Source organism: Phaethon lepturus, unplaced genomic scaffold (assembly GCF_000687285.1).
Source record: "Phaethon lepturus isolate BGI_N335 unplaced genomic scaffold, ASM68728v1 scaffold18615, whole genome shotgun sequence".
NCBI classification, from domain to species: domain Eukaryota; kingdom Metazoa; phylum Chordata; class Aves; order Phaethontiformes; family Phaethontidae; genus Phaethon; species Phaethon lepturus.
Window position 1 is genome coordinate 96,154 of NW_010541430.1, and position 14,254 is coordinate 110,407.

At 44.2% G+C, this 14,254-nt stretch overlaps 1 protein-coding gene across 1 annotated transcript in view; it reads right to left on the reverse strand.

The window, feature by feature from the left end:
• The window catches only part of FRAS1 (Fraser extracellular matrix complex subunit 1), a gene marked incomplete at its 5' end in the record, with an annotated part of 109,965 nt that extends 96,114 nt beyond the window's left edge, over positions 1-13,851 (reverse strand). Inside the window, 7 exons of the mRNA XM_010287739.1 lie at positions 3,883-4,074; positions 4,178-4,279; positions 4,919-5,002; positions 7,705-7,838; positions 8,438-8,597; positions 10,480-10,572; positions 13,744-13,851. Of these exons, the coding sequence (XP_010286041.1) occupies positions 3,883-4,074; positions 4,178-4,279; positions 4,919-5,002; positions 7,705-7,838; positions 8,438-8,597; positions 10,480-10,572; positions 13,744-13,851 (873 nt within the window). The remainder of the gene's footprint in view (positions 1-3,882; positions 4,075-4,177; positions 4,280-4,918; positions 5,003-7,704; positions 7,839-8,437; positions 8,598-10,479; positions 10,573-13,743) is intronic.
• Between the last annotated feature and the right edge of the window lie 403 nt (positions 13,852-14,254).

A 14,254-nucleotide genomic window follows, 5' to 3' on the forward strand; every position in this document is an offset into this window, starting at 1 on the left:
GAGTTTACTGGACCACTGTCAAGATTTCAATGCATAGAAACTTACCTTAATTTTGAATATTTGACCTTTCTTCCCCAAAAAAGCATTTTAAAGCACGTGCTCTATTTATCCCAGATGGAAAACGCTTGTTCTTTGTACAACTGTAAAACTCCACAGAATCCACTTAAGTAACTTCATTTTGAAGGTAAGAATTTAGCATCCGGAGATGGGAATAAAGTGCCCAAATTCGTCACAACTTTTTGTGCCCAAGTGGAAGCTGAATGTCTGGAGAGAGGGAGAGTCTGTCCTAGGGAAGCAGGACAGAGCTCAAAAAGCAGCAGCTTCAATTTCCTGACCTGAGTAGCTTTTCTGGACCAGATTCTCACACGCTGCTAACATAGGTAAGGTAATACAGCCCAGTCAGAAAACAGACATATCTATACAAAACCAATACAATTAAAAAGTTACAAATGAATGACTAAATTAGATTTGGTGCCAATCTGCACTGAGTGCTCATTTAATCTATGCCCATGAAGTGTCAGTGTTAATACCCATCCCAAATCTCAGAGGGCGTGATCTTCCTAACCTTGCAACCAGGGTGATTACTTACCCGCGACAGAAAAGTCACGACCGTTCGTTAGTTTGCGAGGGACTCGCGTACCCAGTGAAATCACACAGCTCGCACTGGTGTCCATTTCAGCGTGTTGCCGCTTTCTCCTGATGGCTCTCAAAATTCAGCTGAGCGCCAAGTTTACCACTAGCTTTGCTGATGTACACCAACCGGGACCTGTTCCAGCAGTCACCCCAGGATATTTTTCACTGTGCCACATTGCCACGCTCACCAATTTGTGTATGTGAATTACTTTAGACACAGATAGGGCACCGACAGCACCGGTGACCGTTAGTTTCACCAAGGTAGAACGACTAAGCCAGGCCACGCTCTGGCAACCCTCACGCATTTCTGCGAATGGGTAAGAGCGGAGAAACTGTATGGTTCTTAGTCATCGAGGACCACACACGGCCTAAATCTCTCTCTGCTGGTTCTATACAATTTGGCTCTTAAATCATTACTTCAAAATGCCATTGGCAGCAGTCGGATCTCATGTCACTACTGTGTACTGTAAACCCTCCCATCCCCATCCCTGCCAACATCCCCACCCGCCCACATAAACAGACGCTACAGGCAAACTGAGAACAACTAGCCATGGAACACGGCTCGCCTAGCCCAAAAAAATGCAACCACGCCGCTCTGCCAAGACTCAGAAAAGGGAGAGGCTATGTGAGATAACTTGTGGATTTGCTGAAGAGAGATTCATCATATGCCAGGTTGAGAACACTGAAAGGCAGTGATGGGCTGGGAGGCAGAAAAGAAAAAAAGAATGTTTTACACAATCTCTCTCAAACACGCACACACCTACATCCACAAGCACCATCCGTAACTCTCAAACCCCTAGCTCTGTTTCTTCTAAACATCAGAAAGACTTCTGCAGCTTGTTGGCTGCATGGCAGTCACGCAGCACCCTGCAAGCTCTGTCTTACCGACCCTTAGGTTCTAGGGCTGGCAGGGCTGCTAGCAGAAATATTTCATCGCCAGCCTGCGCAGGTAGGCTGCAGCATCCCCTGCTAGCACCCACGACCCGTCTTCCTCTGAACCTCATCACGAGGGTGCTTACTTTGCTGGGGTCCTGGCAAGTGCTCCGGCAGGACAATTTGATGCTCTGACAGTTTGAGTGGCTTTGGTTGAGTGCGTCCACTTCATCATCCATAGCTAACCCAGCCTGCCACGTAACTTGTATGCCCTAGCTCATCAGTAACCTGCTGAAAACGGCTTTTTGAAACTTAGGTCAGAATCACCACAGACACTTTCACTTGGCGGTTGCTGGACAGGTTGGTTTGAAAGGGTTTATAAGCTAAACCTCTACCTTGCCCTCACGTAACGCTGCTATACTCTGTCGAGCGGTGGAGGGTTTGCCGTTCATATCTGTGGCCTCATTACACATTAAATAGGACGATGTGACCAGAAAATTAATAGTGCCTTAATGAAGAGATGAATCCAAACGCTCCCAGCTTCACATCAGCTATGATATATTAATGCAGGTGCCTAAAAAACAGACCTGCAACTCAAAAAGGAGAAAGCAAAGGAAAAAGGAAGTATTTCCTTTGCTTTTTGAGTAAATGTTTTATTGCATTTAATTAACGCGCACCTTGTACTACTGAGGCAAACTATGATGGAACATGACTTGAGGAACCTAGTTTATCTTAAATCCTTGGGCAAATTATCTTTTATCAAGTGGGACCATAACTCTCGTCTACAACAACGGACACTGTCTTCTTCCTTCTGTCCTCCCAGCAATCATGTTTCACTCAACTGAAGATTGCAGCGGTTCATACTCTGACAAATAATATCACTTGTGTAGGTGCTCGGGCTTTTAGATGGGTGGTTACCTTTGAGAGCCTGAGTCTGAAAAAAATGTTGCATGAGTGATAATGCTGCACGCTTTTGAACACCCCGGTTTTGAACCCTCCATGTTAACATCTCCAGCTATTGTTCTGTAAAATACCCTTGGCTTTTTTTGAATAATGGATTCTTTGTCAGTACCCAGGATATGAGCATGAATATTAAATAATTCTCCCTACTGAGCCATGACAGCACGCCATCATCATTAGTGTAAATGATCCAATTTACAGCCATAAGCACGCAGGAAGCTGACTGAAACAGATGCAAGTGCACAAGATTTTATGACAACCACGACCTTCCACCCAGCAAAAGCTCTCCCTGCAGTGTAAGGTCAGATGATCACCAGCAGTACTACATCAGTCACTAGAGTTTGGGTCCCACACTCAATGCGTTTTTGCTATCTAAAAGGCACAGTCTCAGATGAACAAGCATACACTTTTATTCCTAGACACATCCTCTCTGCACGATCATCGTTTGGGGCTCCATGTGTGGATTTTCACTTTCTTGAACGCTCATTAAAACAATCTAATCCAGCGAGTCCATTACGTCCAGGTTTTGGCTGGATTTCAGACACAGCACAAAGGTGCTGCTGCTCAAGATTCAGCACACAGGCAGAGTCCCCAGAAAAGCATTGCCTCTGAGAGAGAAAACTCAGGAGGCTACAAATCCTTCCCCTCTCTTCACTGACACTGTGGAGTAGTAGGTATAAAGCAGATATTATCCCACCAATTAAAACAGATGCAGTGACAAACAACACAGAACACTTATCCCATTTTCTTACAGAGAAAAGGCAATCTGAAACGTATTTGTATGTGTGTGAAGCATTCAACCCTGTCTAATATATTTTGCACATCCACTGTAAGAGGAAATAAAACATAACCTGGGGGCAGGGGAGATGTTATTTTTGGAGTAAACAGCACTGGGAATAAAATACCTTACCAGCTTCCCTTCCATGACAAGAATGGAATGGGAAAAATGGAGAAAAGTGGAACACGGACTTCCATATCCAACTACCTTACTGAAGCCCACTGTAGCTTACAGAAGGAACCTTTCTTAAGCTTTTAACTACCTCTGACCTGTACATCTCTCCCCGTGTTCAGCTCCTGGTAAAGCCGGTGGTCACTGAAAACTGTGGGTGTCTGACCCTCCATTATAGCAGGCAGACAACAGCGTGGGAGGGAATCCAAGTTAAAATTAGTCACCAATTCACAGTGGCTTGCTTCACAATGCAAGCCCACTGAGCGGTCAAACTTGCATGGAAAATCCAAAGTTTACTCTCCTTTCCTGTGAAGTGTTTTCAAGGTAACTGCACAGAACAAGCCCCGAGAGAAGGGCAGCTTCTTAAGAGTGTCTCGAGATGTCAGTCGAGAAAAAAGAAAAAGATTAAAAAAAAAAAAATCACAAGACTTGACAGACACATTTTTAAAGAAGAAAACCTTCCTTACCTTGGCACACTCCACTTTGGCACACTCTGCTTCCCAGCAGGTGACTTGTCCTTCATCACACATGCAGAAGTCGCAGCGAGTACTATTCCACATCTCACCGTGGTACCTGAGACTGCCATCATACAAGCAGCTTCCCTTGGAAGACACACACTCCTCACAGCACTTCCCAGGACGCTGCACTTTGTTCTCCCCCTACGAAACATCATCAATCATCGAGCAGGACCGTCTGAACCTGTTGGCACGGGCACAGTGATACGTGCAGCCAGGGTATCAGAGGTGAATGATTTTTAACTACCTTCTCACAGGTAATAGAGTCACAGGTCTCTCTCAGACACCTGACTTCTCCTCTGTGACAGGCACATGCAGTGCAGGTATTTTTTTTCCACTGTTCGCCATGCTGTTCAAAAAGAACATGCATACAGTTGTCAAAGACTCTTCATAAATAACCAAATTCTTTCCAGAAATCTATGCTGCTTATGGAATATGATGGCTCCTTCTGCAAGTCTGTATACGATAATAAACTTTTCTTAAAAAATGCCTATCTCTACATGATCAGCAAGCAGGAAGAAAAGGTATGAGGTCTAGATGACACTGTGGTATGTGTTTCTCCTTAACTAGAAGCTAGTGACATTGGTGAGGCCTTACCTACTATTATTAGCAAAAAATAATCATTAACAGAAAATCCCACATACATACATTCACTAAATAATGCATTACATTAATTCCAGATGACACAATAAAAGCTATAAATACTTCGACCTTCACCAGTGCTTTCTGCTTTCCTCCTTCAAAAAAGCCTGAAAAGAAAGTGCCTGATCTGCTTCACCTTGCAAACTTCATTTCTGCTTGCCAGCAAATTCTTATCTAGTCCTAATTTCTTTCAACTCTTCTGGCTTTCCAGGAAGAAAAAAAAAAAAAGCAACGGTTGTACTAAGCTATCAGTGCTGGCAGAAAGTCAGATGTCAGGGAGAAGGGCAAGAGAGATGTGCCAGAAATCGCGAAGAACTGTCTTTCGGTGCGACTTGTCAAAGGTTACCTGGTACACTCTTCCTGACAGCGAGCAGGACTTTGGAACACATTCTGGGCAGCATTTTCCAGGAGACATAACCATAACTTCATCCTAAATAGAAAGCAGGAGAGACAAGTAAAATAAGAGCATGAACAGTTAACACGGGGCTCAGCATCACCGCCTGGAATTCCAGGCATTTAGTATCTCTGTGATAACCCACAAGTCGCTCAAGGCTTCATTTTGGGTCCAGCATCTGGGGGCAGTTCTTGCAGCATGAGATCAGGGTAGAAAGATAGAAAGATACTTCCTTCATCTCATTTTCTGGGTTGCTTTGGATGGCAATTGAGGTCCAAATACATAGATAGGTACAGAGATGTGGACGAAGACACACACACACACAAGGTAAAGTACATGTATTTGGGTATACAGATATGTACTAAATGAGATGGAGAAGAGATTTTTTTTCCTGGTACTGCCACATTTTGAGGCTTTGAATGTGTGAATTACACTCGCCATCTCTCAGGCATTTGCACTGTTTTAGTTAAACCCATACAGCATAACTGTCTGTACAGGTGTTCAATTACGCTTAAAACTGGATTATCCTGATGTAAACTTTTTCAGGACTGATGTAAATATCACATTGGAATAGGCTGGCACTTCACATGTACAAATGTAACAGTTCCTGCATGCCTCAACTCCATCCACCCAAAGCGTGTCTGTAATTCCCCTGCTACAATTCCACGTACACCCAACGATTTGGAATAGTATTGTTCACCAGCACGTCCCTCTAGCCACAGCAGGATGACTGGAAGACAGACTTGTGGACTGAAAGTAGTGTAGAAATGCCAAGCACTGTTATCTCATCTGCCTTGTTAGTCAAATCACTAGCATTCAAAGAAAGAGTGGAAGACTTTGTATAAAAAATTATCAACGATAGATTTCACAGCAGAGTTAAAAAAACTCTTTCATGGATTTTGGTGGGATAGGCGGTGGAACATTCAGGTGCACTCCCACATGCAACGAGCATTTTTGAAGTTCCTCTCCCTCAGCACCCAGGGAAGGGCACAGTTATTTGAAAGATGGAAGATGAGAATTTAATACTGGGAGAATTTATGTATTTGCTTTTGACAGGGAAAATGAAGAAAGTGACAGATAAAGGCACATACAAGAAAAATGTTAGGTATGACTGAGAGCAGAACAGGATCCTTGCACATCCTGCCAAGGTCCCTTCCACTGGGCACCTTGGTGGGAAATATCTAGAACACCATCAGAATTGGCTTCCTGCTGCATCTACTTGGATGCTCTCAGCCAACTATTCTCAGATACATCACAGCAACACCACAGTCGTTTCTGTTTGCACAAATTAAATCCTAATGATTAGCTGACTAAACATTAGTGCGATCAGTCAGCAGGTAACATGGACCATTTGGAGTGGGAAAGGAGGAATCTAAAGCAGGCATAAATTTGTTTTAACGCACAGTACTTAGTCAGCGAATACTAATTGAGTATCTCAGGACAAAGCAAAACAGAATTAGCATGTACAGAAACAGGTGGGCTTTCCTTTTATCAAGAAAAAAAGGTGCTAATTGCACAAACATCTGGTCCAGTAATAGAAAGCTGAGTAAGCATCAACAGGAAAAATGTTTATAACTACTGCTTTTGTTTTTCTCAGGGCTACCGAGAAGCGTGCTCAGCCACAGCACACAATTCTGGGGAGCTTCTGGATTCATCACTGGAGTGCAGTAATAGATTAAAAAGTATTTGGGGAACGGCAGCTCCTAAAAACATAAAGTCAAGGTCAGAAGAGGGATTTCCAGGGAGCCAGCTCCTGCCTTTCCTTAGCATGGCATGCTGTTGTAAAGCAATACACCAAGGTGCCCAAGAAAACTGGTACAATGGGCCCAATGAAAAGAAATCCAAAGAGCACAGGCACACCCTTAAGCGCTTCAATATAACAAAGAGAATTCAAAAAATGGAGTCACTTGTACAGAATGTGGAGTACTGTGTATGGTTTGCTGCCTTTACTAACTCCTGTGTTAACACTGTATATAATCTTGTAGTATTTTGGTCGGGTTGGTGACTGCACAAGTGCTGAGAACTCATCATTTGTCCACAACACAGATCTTGGAGACAGAAATGCCCCGTTTCTCTCAATTGGACTAAAACTGTGAGTCACTACTTGAGCTTGCCTAACTTATCTTACTGTTTTTGTTGATTTCTAAACACAAGCACACGTAAGGAATAGTGCTCAGAGACTCTTTCAGGTGCAGTTGTCTTCATTTTCTAAACTATTTAAGTCAAAAGGGGAATTTCATCCACATTTGACTACTTTCAACTATATTTCTAGAGTTCTTGTAAAAAATAAAAAGTAAACAAGACCTGCAGACCAAACTTTTCGACTGCAAACCAAATGCTGAAATTTGTGAAGATAAACCCTCATTAAACATCTTTATGTTTTCATTCCCTCCCTCACAGAAATAAAAACATTTCCTGCTCAACCCTATACATTTTTTTTAGTATAAAACAAAAAGCAGTTTCTTTAGACAGTATTTGTGACAATTTAGCCAGCAAAGGCATGGTAAGAGTAAAATGGTGGGGAAAGAAGATATTAGGGAAGAGAAGGACAGCACGTGTATACTGACAAACATAACTGTCACTCTGTATTTCCACACATCAAAACTCCCTTTTCCAATCTCTCACTTGTCACACGGAGGATTTGCCTGCTAATTTGTACATCTGCACGAGAAATGGACCTTGCCAAGGGAAAGACGACTGTCATGAGAAATGTCCCTAGAAGGCCGCTGGATCCTGACCTGGCTGCACAGTAGAGTCTGGCAGGAAGCTGTGAAGCACTGGGTCGCGCCGTTCCTGCAGATGCACTTGGAGCACCGACCAAGGCGCCAGTCCTCACCATCCTGGAACAAGCGTCCATCAAAAGAGCAAGGCTCTACGAGATATGAAAACGTAATTTTGGGTAATTTTCTTTTCCAATGCCCTTTAATCCCTTTCTGTCACCCACAATGAAAACACAGATTTTGTGCATCTCAGAATTCAAAGTTCTGGTTTGTCAAAGCAGGTAATGACAGTAACAATTCCATCAGTTTTCAAAGGCTTTAGACTTGTGAATTCAGACCTCTGGATGCACTTCTCCCACTGAACTTCTGTGGGAAAAGGTATCCAACAGCTCCAGCATTTTTGGAACTTGCAGTCCAAGTCTGCAAGTGCCAAAAGTACCCTCAGTACATAGGAAATATCTGGATCTTTTTTTCCAGATTTTAATCTCCAAAATAAGGACATAGTAGGCATATCTGCTCACTGCTTAAAGCTTATCACGTCCTCTTGGCCTATGGGTGAAGCCGTTAAAAATGTAAGTGTGGTAGCAGGACAGAAAGAGAATTAAGAGATACACTTGATGCCAGTGTCTCCCCAACAGAACTGGACAAGAAAATAAAAGCTTTCCGGATCTGGGACTGAAAGGAGATTTCCAGTGACCTACTGTTCGGATCACTGAAGCCAGACAGTGCCTCATTCACGTGCGATACTCACCGCCGAGTCCCACACATTTGGGACAGCAGGCTCCCTGAGCGGTGTATTGCAGCTCCCCTCTTCCACAAGGGAGGGCTGGGCACCCCGTGGGGCTGCAGTTCACCTTCCCGTGGGTGCAGGAACACCAGACACATCCAGAGCTGGCCCACTGTGTGCCGTGCTGCAGTGCACAACGCAACCAAAGGCACAGAGAACACACGCATGAATCCAGCTGCCAATGAGACCTGTAAATACATCTTCGCCCTTTTAAGCCTCGCTGCACTAGTATTAAACTTTACTCTTCTGCAGGCCCAGCCAACCTTTGCACATTGTAGCCCTTACTCCTGGCTGCACTGTTGGGGCAAAAAGTAAGTTAATACTGGTAAAGCAGCAAACCTGGAGATCAGCCTAACTTTCCTTCCTGTTGCAGAGCGGCACCCAGCAACAACACACCATCAGAGACCCAGGCTACTGGATACACCCCTCTCCGCTACAGCTTCTGTAGGGCAAACTCTAAATTTAGAGGCATGTTTTCTTTGGAGAAATATTCAACATGGGCCCCAACATACACCTGACCACAAGGTGGTCAGGTGAACACCGCCCGCCCCACATGCTTAATGCATTTCCCTATGAGTAAAATCTCATTAGACCTGCTTATTCTCTAATGCAGAAACAAATACCTCTAACCTGAGGCAGGAGGAGGAAAAACTGGCCTCAAAAAGTAACAGCTCTCCAGCAAACAGAGAACGTTAATTTTTACAAAACATGCAATACTGAATTAGTCAGGGAGTGAAAAAGCTCTTGCCGATAGAGGATACAGATTTTCTTCGATGGAGCTACCACTAGGGCCAGTGTTGCTAGCTAGATGCTTGTAGAATGAAGGTCAAGTCAGAAAGCATTACAGTGGCTTACTGGAAAAAGAGAAAACATCTTCCTTAAGCAAATCTGTACCAAACATCACGACGAGACTTTGCACCGACAAAGAAATTGTTTAATAACCACCTCACAGTGGAACTGGGGTGTGACGTATGACTATGGGTACAAATATGCCTATAGTCCCTGTGGGCCTGCCTACGTATTCACCTGACTTGTGTCCTAAAAGAACAGGATTACTGAGAGCCAAAAGACAAAAGCTGTGGCTAGAGTACAACACAGCAAAATGCAGCAGCAGCAACAACAAGAGGAAATACAATGCACTATGATGTAATATAGTATCACCCAAATCACAGGTACAAAGAAATATGAGAAAAGGATGGATGTGCTATCCCTCCTGTTCCAGCCTTTGTCAAGCTTGTAACAGATCCATGCTGGTCATGCCTCCCACTGAAACAAAGGGTTACACCATCCACCTCAGGTGCAGAGTGTAAGGTGCAGATATTCAACTGTAAGTGGGCCTGTTAGCGTATTTCTTAAGATTTGGACCCGACTTGCCCCTTGTCAAACAGAAAAGTCTGTAAGAGACCAGACGTAGGACTTGGGTTCACTGTTAAGCCATTTTTCTATGTTTGCATATTGTTTGACATGATTCATTAACTACCACCCATGAATCTTCATTTTTTTCTTCTCTGTGGACACATTGTTTTGGCCTTTCAGCCCTGCTAGGTGAAACCACATCCTGGAACCTGCTTCCTGAATAATTCAGGATTACAGAATACATAACCCAGGTCTCACGACAGCAATCAATCTCTAGCGGCATAGATGGCTGCTGAGAGGAAAGCCTTCTTTCAGGATAGCTCGTATGTCAAGTTCACTGTGCTTTGCTCCTCTCCTAACATTACTATATTGTCTCAATCATCCACAGCAATGGCAAAGCGAATGAATGAGCGGGAAGCTTTCTCCCCTTAAGCCAAGCAGGACACGATTGCTCAGCGACACACTCCCTTTTTGCAAACCCTGCTGACCAAACTCCCCTCATATTACATTAGCTGACAGTGACATGTATATAAGGCCAATGAACTATCCTTCTCCCACACATCAGCTAGGCATCTTTCACTGACGCGAACCACAGAGAGCTAAAAACTGGTAAGGACTGCTGCTGACAAGGAACTTGATAGAGCACTTACGCTGTGGATCTGTCCTTCATACTGGCAAAATCCTTCAGCTCGCGACGCACACTCGGGGCAGCACTTGTTGGGGGCTATTTGGAGCACTTCTCCCTGAAAAGAGACAAGAATCCAATCAGCAGTTCACATGAAACAGAGACTTGAACCACGAAGGTCAAGACATGGGGCCTTGCTGGACCTGGTGCTCTCAGTTTAGAGGGGAGACATATAACGCTGCTACACCAGATCCCTTTGTTAAGAGGTGCCACATCAGTTTGCTGTAATTACCATTTTACCATCAAAATAACGGTAGGAGAATTTACACCCCTAACAGTACAATTAGGAAGTCCCCAGTTGAACTAGTTTTCAAATGAGAACAAAGAATAGAAAGCACTTATTCAGGACAAAAAACCCAAGATTACTCACTGAAGGATCTCTGAGAAAAATGGTACAGATGTAATTTTTCCAATAGATAGTTTTCTACATGTACAGGACAGATCCCAGTCTAACATTTCGCCACGCCAGAAGCACAGCTGGCAGGCAGAATGAATGTGCATCCATTAACTGTACTCCTTTGGCTTAATAATCACCACTTTTTTAAAATAACACTACTTCCAAATTAACTGAAAGCTACTGACCGCTTCCAACTGGACCAGGGTCAGGCGATGCTGCTACCACTTTGCTTCGCATGTTCCAGGGGCTCAGCAAGCTGAGCGCTTGCTGCGCCCTGTTCAGCGGCAGGGAAACGAGACGCCGCTGATGGAAGCAACTCATCAGGCAAAGGGCAAAACACATCAGTAAAGACATCAGCCAACACCGGGAAGGATCGTGGGCTCCCGTCATTAAAAGAGACTCCACAGACGCTCCAAAACAATGCTTTCATGTTCCTCCCAGCTGCACGTTAAACACCCCAGGCCTGGCACAGAGCCCCACAGACAGGGCAGCATCGGATGCGGGAGGATCTTATTTTGCAAGGGTGCCTGTCACTGATGGCAACCGCACATGCGGGCCCCTGGCACCACCTGAGGTACCACAGATGTCAGCGATTTCCTCCCACAGCTCAGAACAAAAAAAGGACCAAACAATTTTACTGATGCGACCACGGTAGCTGGAGAGGGAGAAAACAGAAAACCGAAACCAGAGAAGAACGTGTCAGGTTTGGGAAGTGACATGCAGAAAAATTTTATCCATGAGGTCACCTTCTTCTAAATATCACAAAGGTGTTTCTCAGGAGACGTACTCCATCCTTTCCACTTCGAAGGGGTACGTCCAACATCTAAGGGATTCCTGCTCAGGAGGGAGTCATTGTTTGTTTTGTTATAATAAAAAATGAAGAAACAGTGATGCCAAAAAAATTGTCTTACTTACCTTTCACCTCTTTATTTGTATGATAAATGGGACCAGAATAATTTGAAATGTCACAAGTTTTCTTTCTCTGTTTTCTAAAAGAAATATTTTGATTTTTCAAATGGAAAAAAGTTTCTCACCTCAAGGTTTCCTTCAATGCCGTGTTTTTAGGAGGTGGGAAACAAAATTTAGTATTTCACTTAGTTTAAACCATTAAATCCTTTTCAACTGTGATCCTGCTGTGGAGAAACTGTACTTGGTTGTTGGTTTGTTTTGCTTCACACAACAGAAATAATGTTTGCAGATTTTCCACCTACTCAAGGCATTCTGTATGCACAGCAGTAGGTTTTACATGCAAATGTTTAGAACACCCCTGGGTATGCTTTTTGCAAAGATTGTCTGGTTTTGTTTATGCCTCGTCGCTGTAAACAAGATCAGCAATATTAGCATAAATCTCATAATAAGCAGATAAGAAATAAACCATGGAGAGGAATGGCGATTTCTGACCTTGTTCATCACTGGTTGGTTTATGCTTGAAGGATGATGGGATTTTTTTCTTCAGAGATCCTTGATGATCCTTTTCAATTTTAAATGGCCAAACCTTTATGGAACACGTAAACTCTTTGTCTTGAAGATCATCCATGTCAAGGAGTCACACAGATTCATTTCACACTATAGATCTGTTTCCCTTTATGAGCTTTAAAGTTGCCACTTTTTCATTTATCCAATTTTTAAAAATGAACACCACCACCTTATCGAGCCCACTCATTGTTAGGTGTGCCACAACAGCACTCTTTTTTTAATTTCTCTCCTCTTTAGCACAAAAATTCCCAATATTTCAGTCTTGCTTTAATCAATACACAGTGATAATAATGCGGAAAACCAATAAGAATAAAAATTATTTCCTCATTGCTGCTGTCATATCGGAAAACATTTTAACCTGCTTCCTAAGCCATATAATTATATTGGCAGTGCCTCTTTAAAACACTAATTTTCACTATCATTCATGCGTACTACCCCAGTAATCCAGATGCTAATGCAAGACCAATTCCATGGCCAATTAGCTGTAACCATTAATGAAGGTTCAGACAGAGAAAGATAAACAGGAGACAATGAAAGCTCAACAACCACCACAAGGCAGAAGAAACTGAAAGACAGTCCCAGCTCTGTTGTTGTTCACCAGGGTGGAAAGCGTCCATCTGCATGTTTGAGGGAGACCCAGCTCCACGTTCAAATGAAGGGTGATTGGAAGCTGGGCTCATGCTGGGAGGTCCAAACCCAGTTCAGGGGCTTCCTTTGGGGACCAGACCACCCTTAGAGCACAGGCAGCCTGCAAGCTGTTCCAACACCGAGCCTCTGGCTGTAGCGTGGCGAAGGAGACAAAGGCTTCGCACGCTGGGTTTTGCCTGCGTGATTCTTGCACAGGCTTGCGTCAAGGAGAGGCGAAAGGGCACAGAGACTGTGCCTGACCCTGGGCAGTCACACACGCCCTGGGAGGCAAAAGGGGATTTCACTGCTCCCTCTCGCTTCCCTCAAATCCTGCTGCGAATCAGACCCTCGGGTTGAAAGGGAGCTGCAGGGAAGCAGCTGAGCACAGAAGGCTGATACAGCGCCTGTCACTGCGGTGTGCAGAGATAAGCAACCGGCTCACCTCTGCCAGATCCTCCAGGGAAACACCTCGTGCTGCATCCTCTTTTTGTGTCCCTCTTAATACAAGAGGAGTTTTGCCTCCACAGGGACAGTAGGACCAGTCACTCCAATTGCTCCCACCATTCCTTTACGTGTAACACATGGTGTGACGCACCCAAACAAGCGTTTTGACGTATAACTATCCCAGGGGTTTAAAGCAGGGGAAGGCTGGGAACTCCAGAGTGACCTGACATTTCTGCCACCGCACAAAGCGGGTGAGCTGGATTTTGGACCCTTGCAGCCCCTTACCTTCTGAAAGTCACACCGAGGATGTTTGCAGACGGTATTGTCACAGGTGACAATATTGCTATGGCAATGGCAGTCGTGGCAAGAATCTGGCTTCCAAGTTGTGTTATTCTGCAAATAAACGTAAGTTTTAAATTAGACCCGTACAGCAGAAAGGCTTGTGCTATTTCACGCAACAGCAAACGGCCCAAACAGCTCAATATGGACAGATTGGAAGAGTAAAGTCTGCAGTGGATGACCTCTCTCTCCCACACGCTCATCAGGCACCGCTTTGGTACTATTTGTTCAGCAACTTCAAACACGCAGTTGAAAGACAAGGCAAATCATCAACTCCAATGGCAAGATAATAGCATCTCTGGAAAAATTCTCTGTAATCAAGTTCAGACTGTCCAAACTGCAGTTACTACTGCGATCACAGCTTGTGCTGGGGCACCTGAGCTAGCTTTGAAGCTAACCCACTCCCGGACAGAGCCGTGGCACCATACGGCACCCCGTGAGCTGATGGGGAATACAG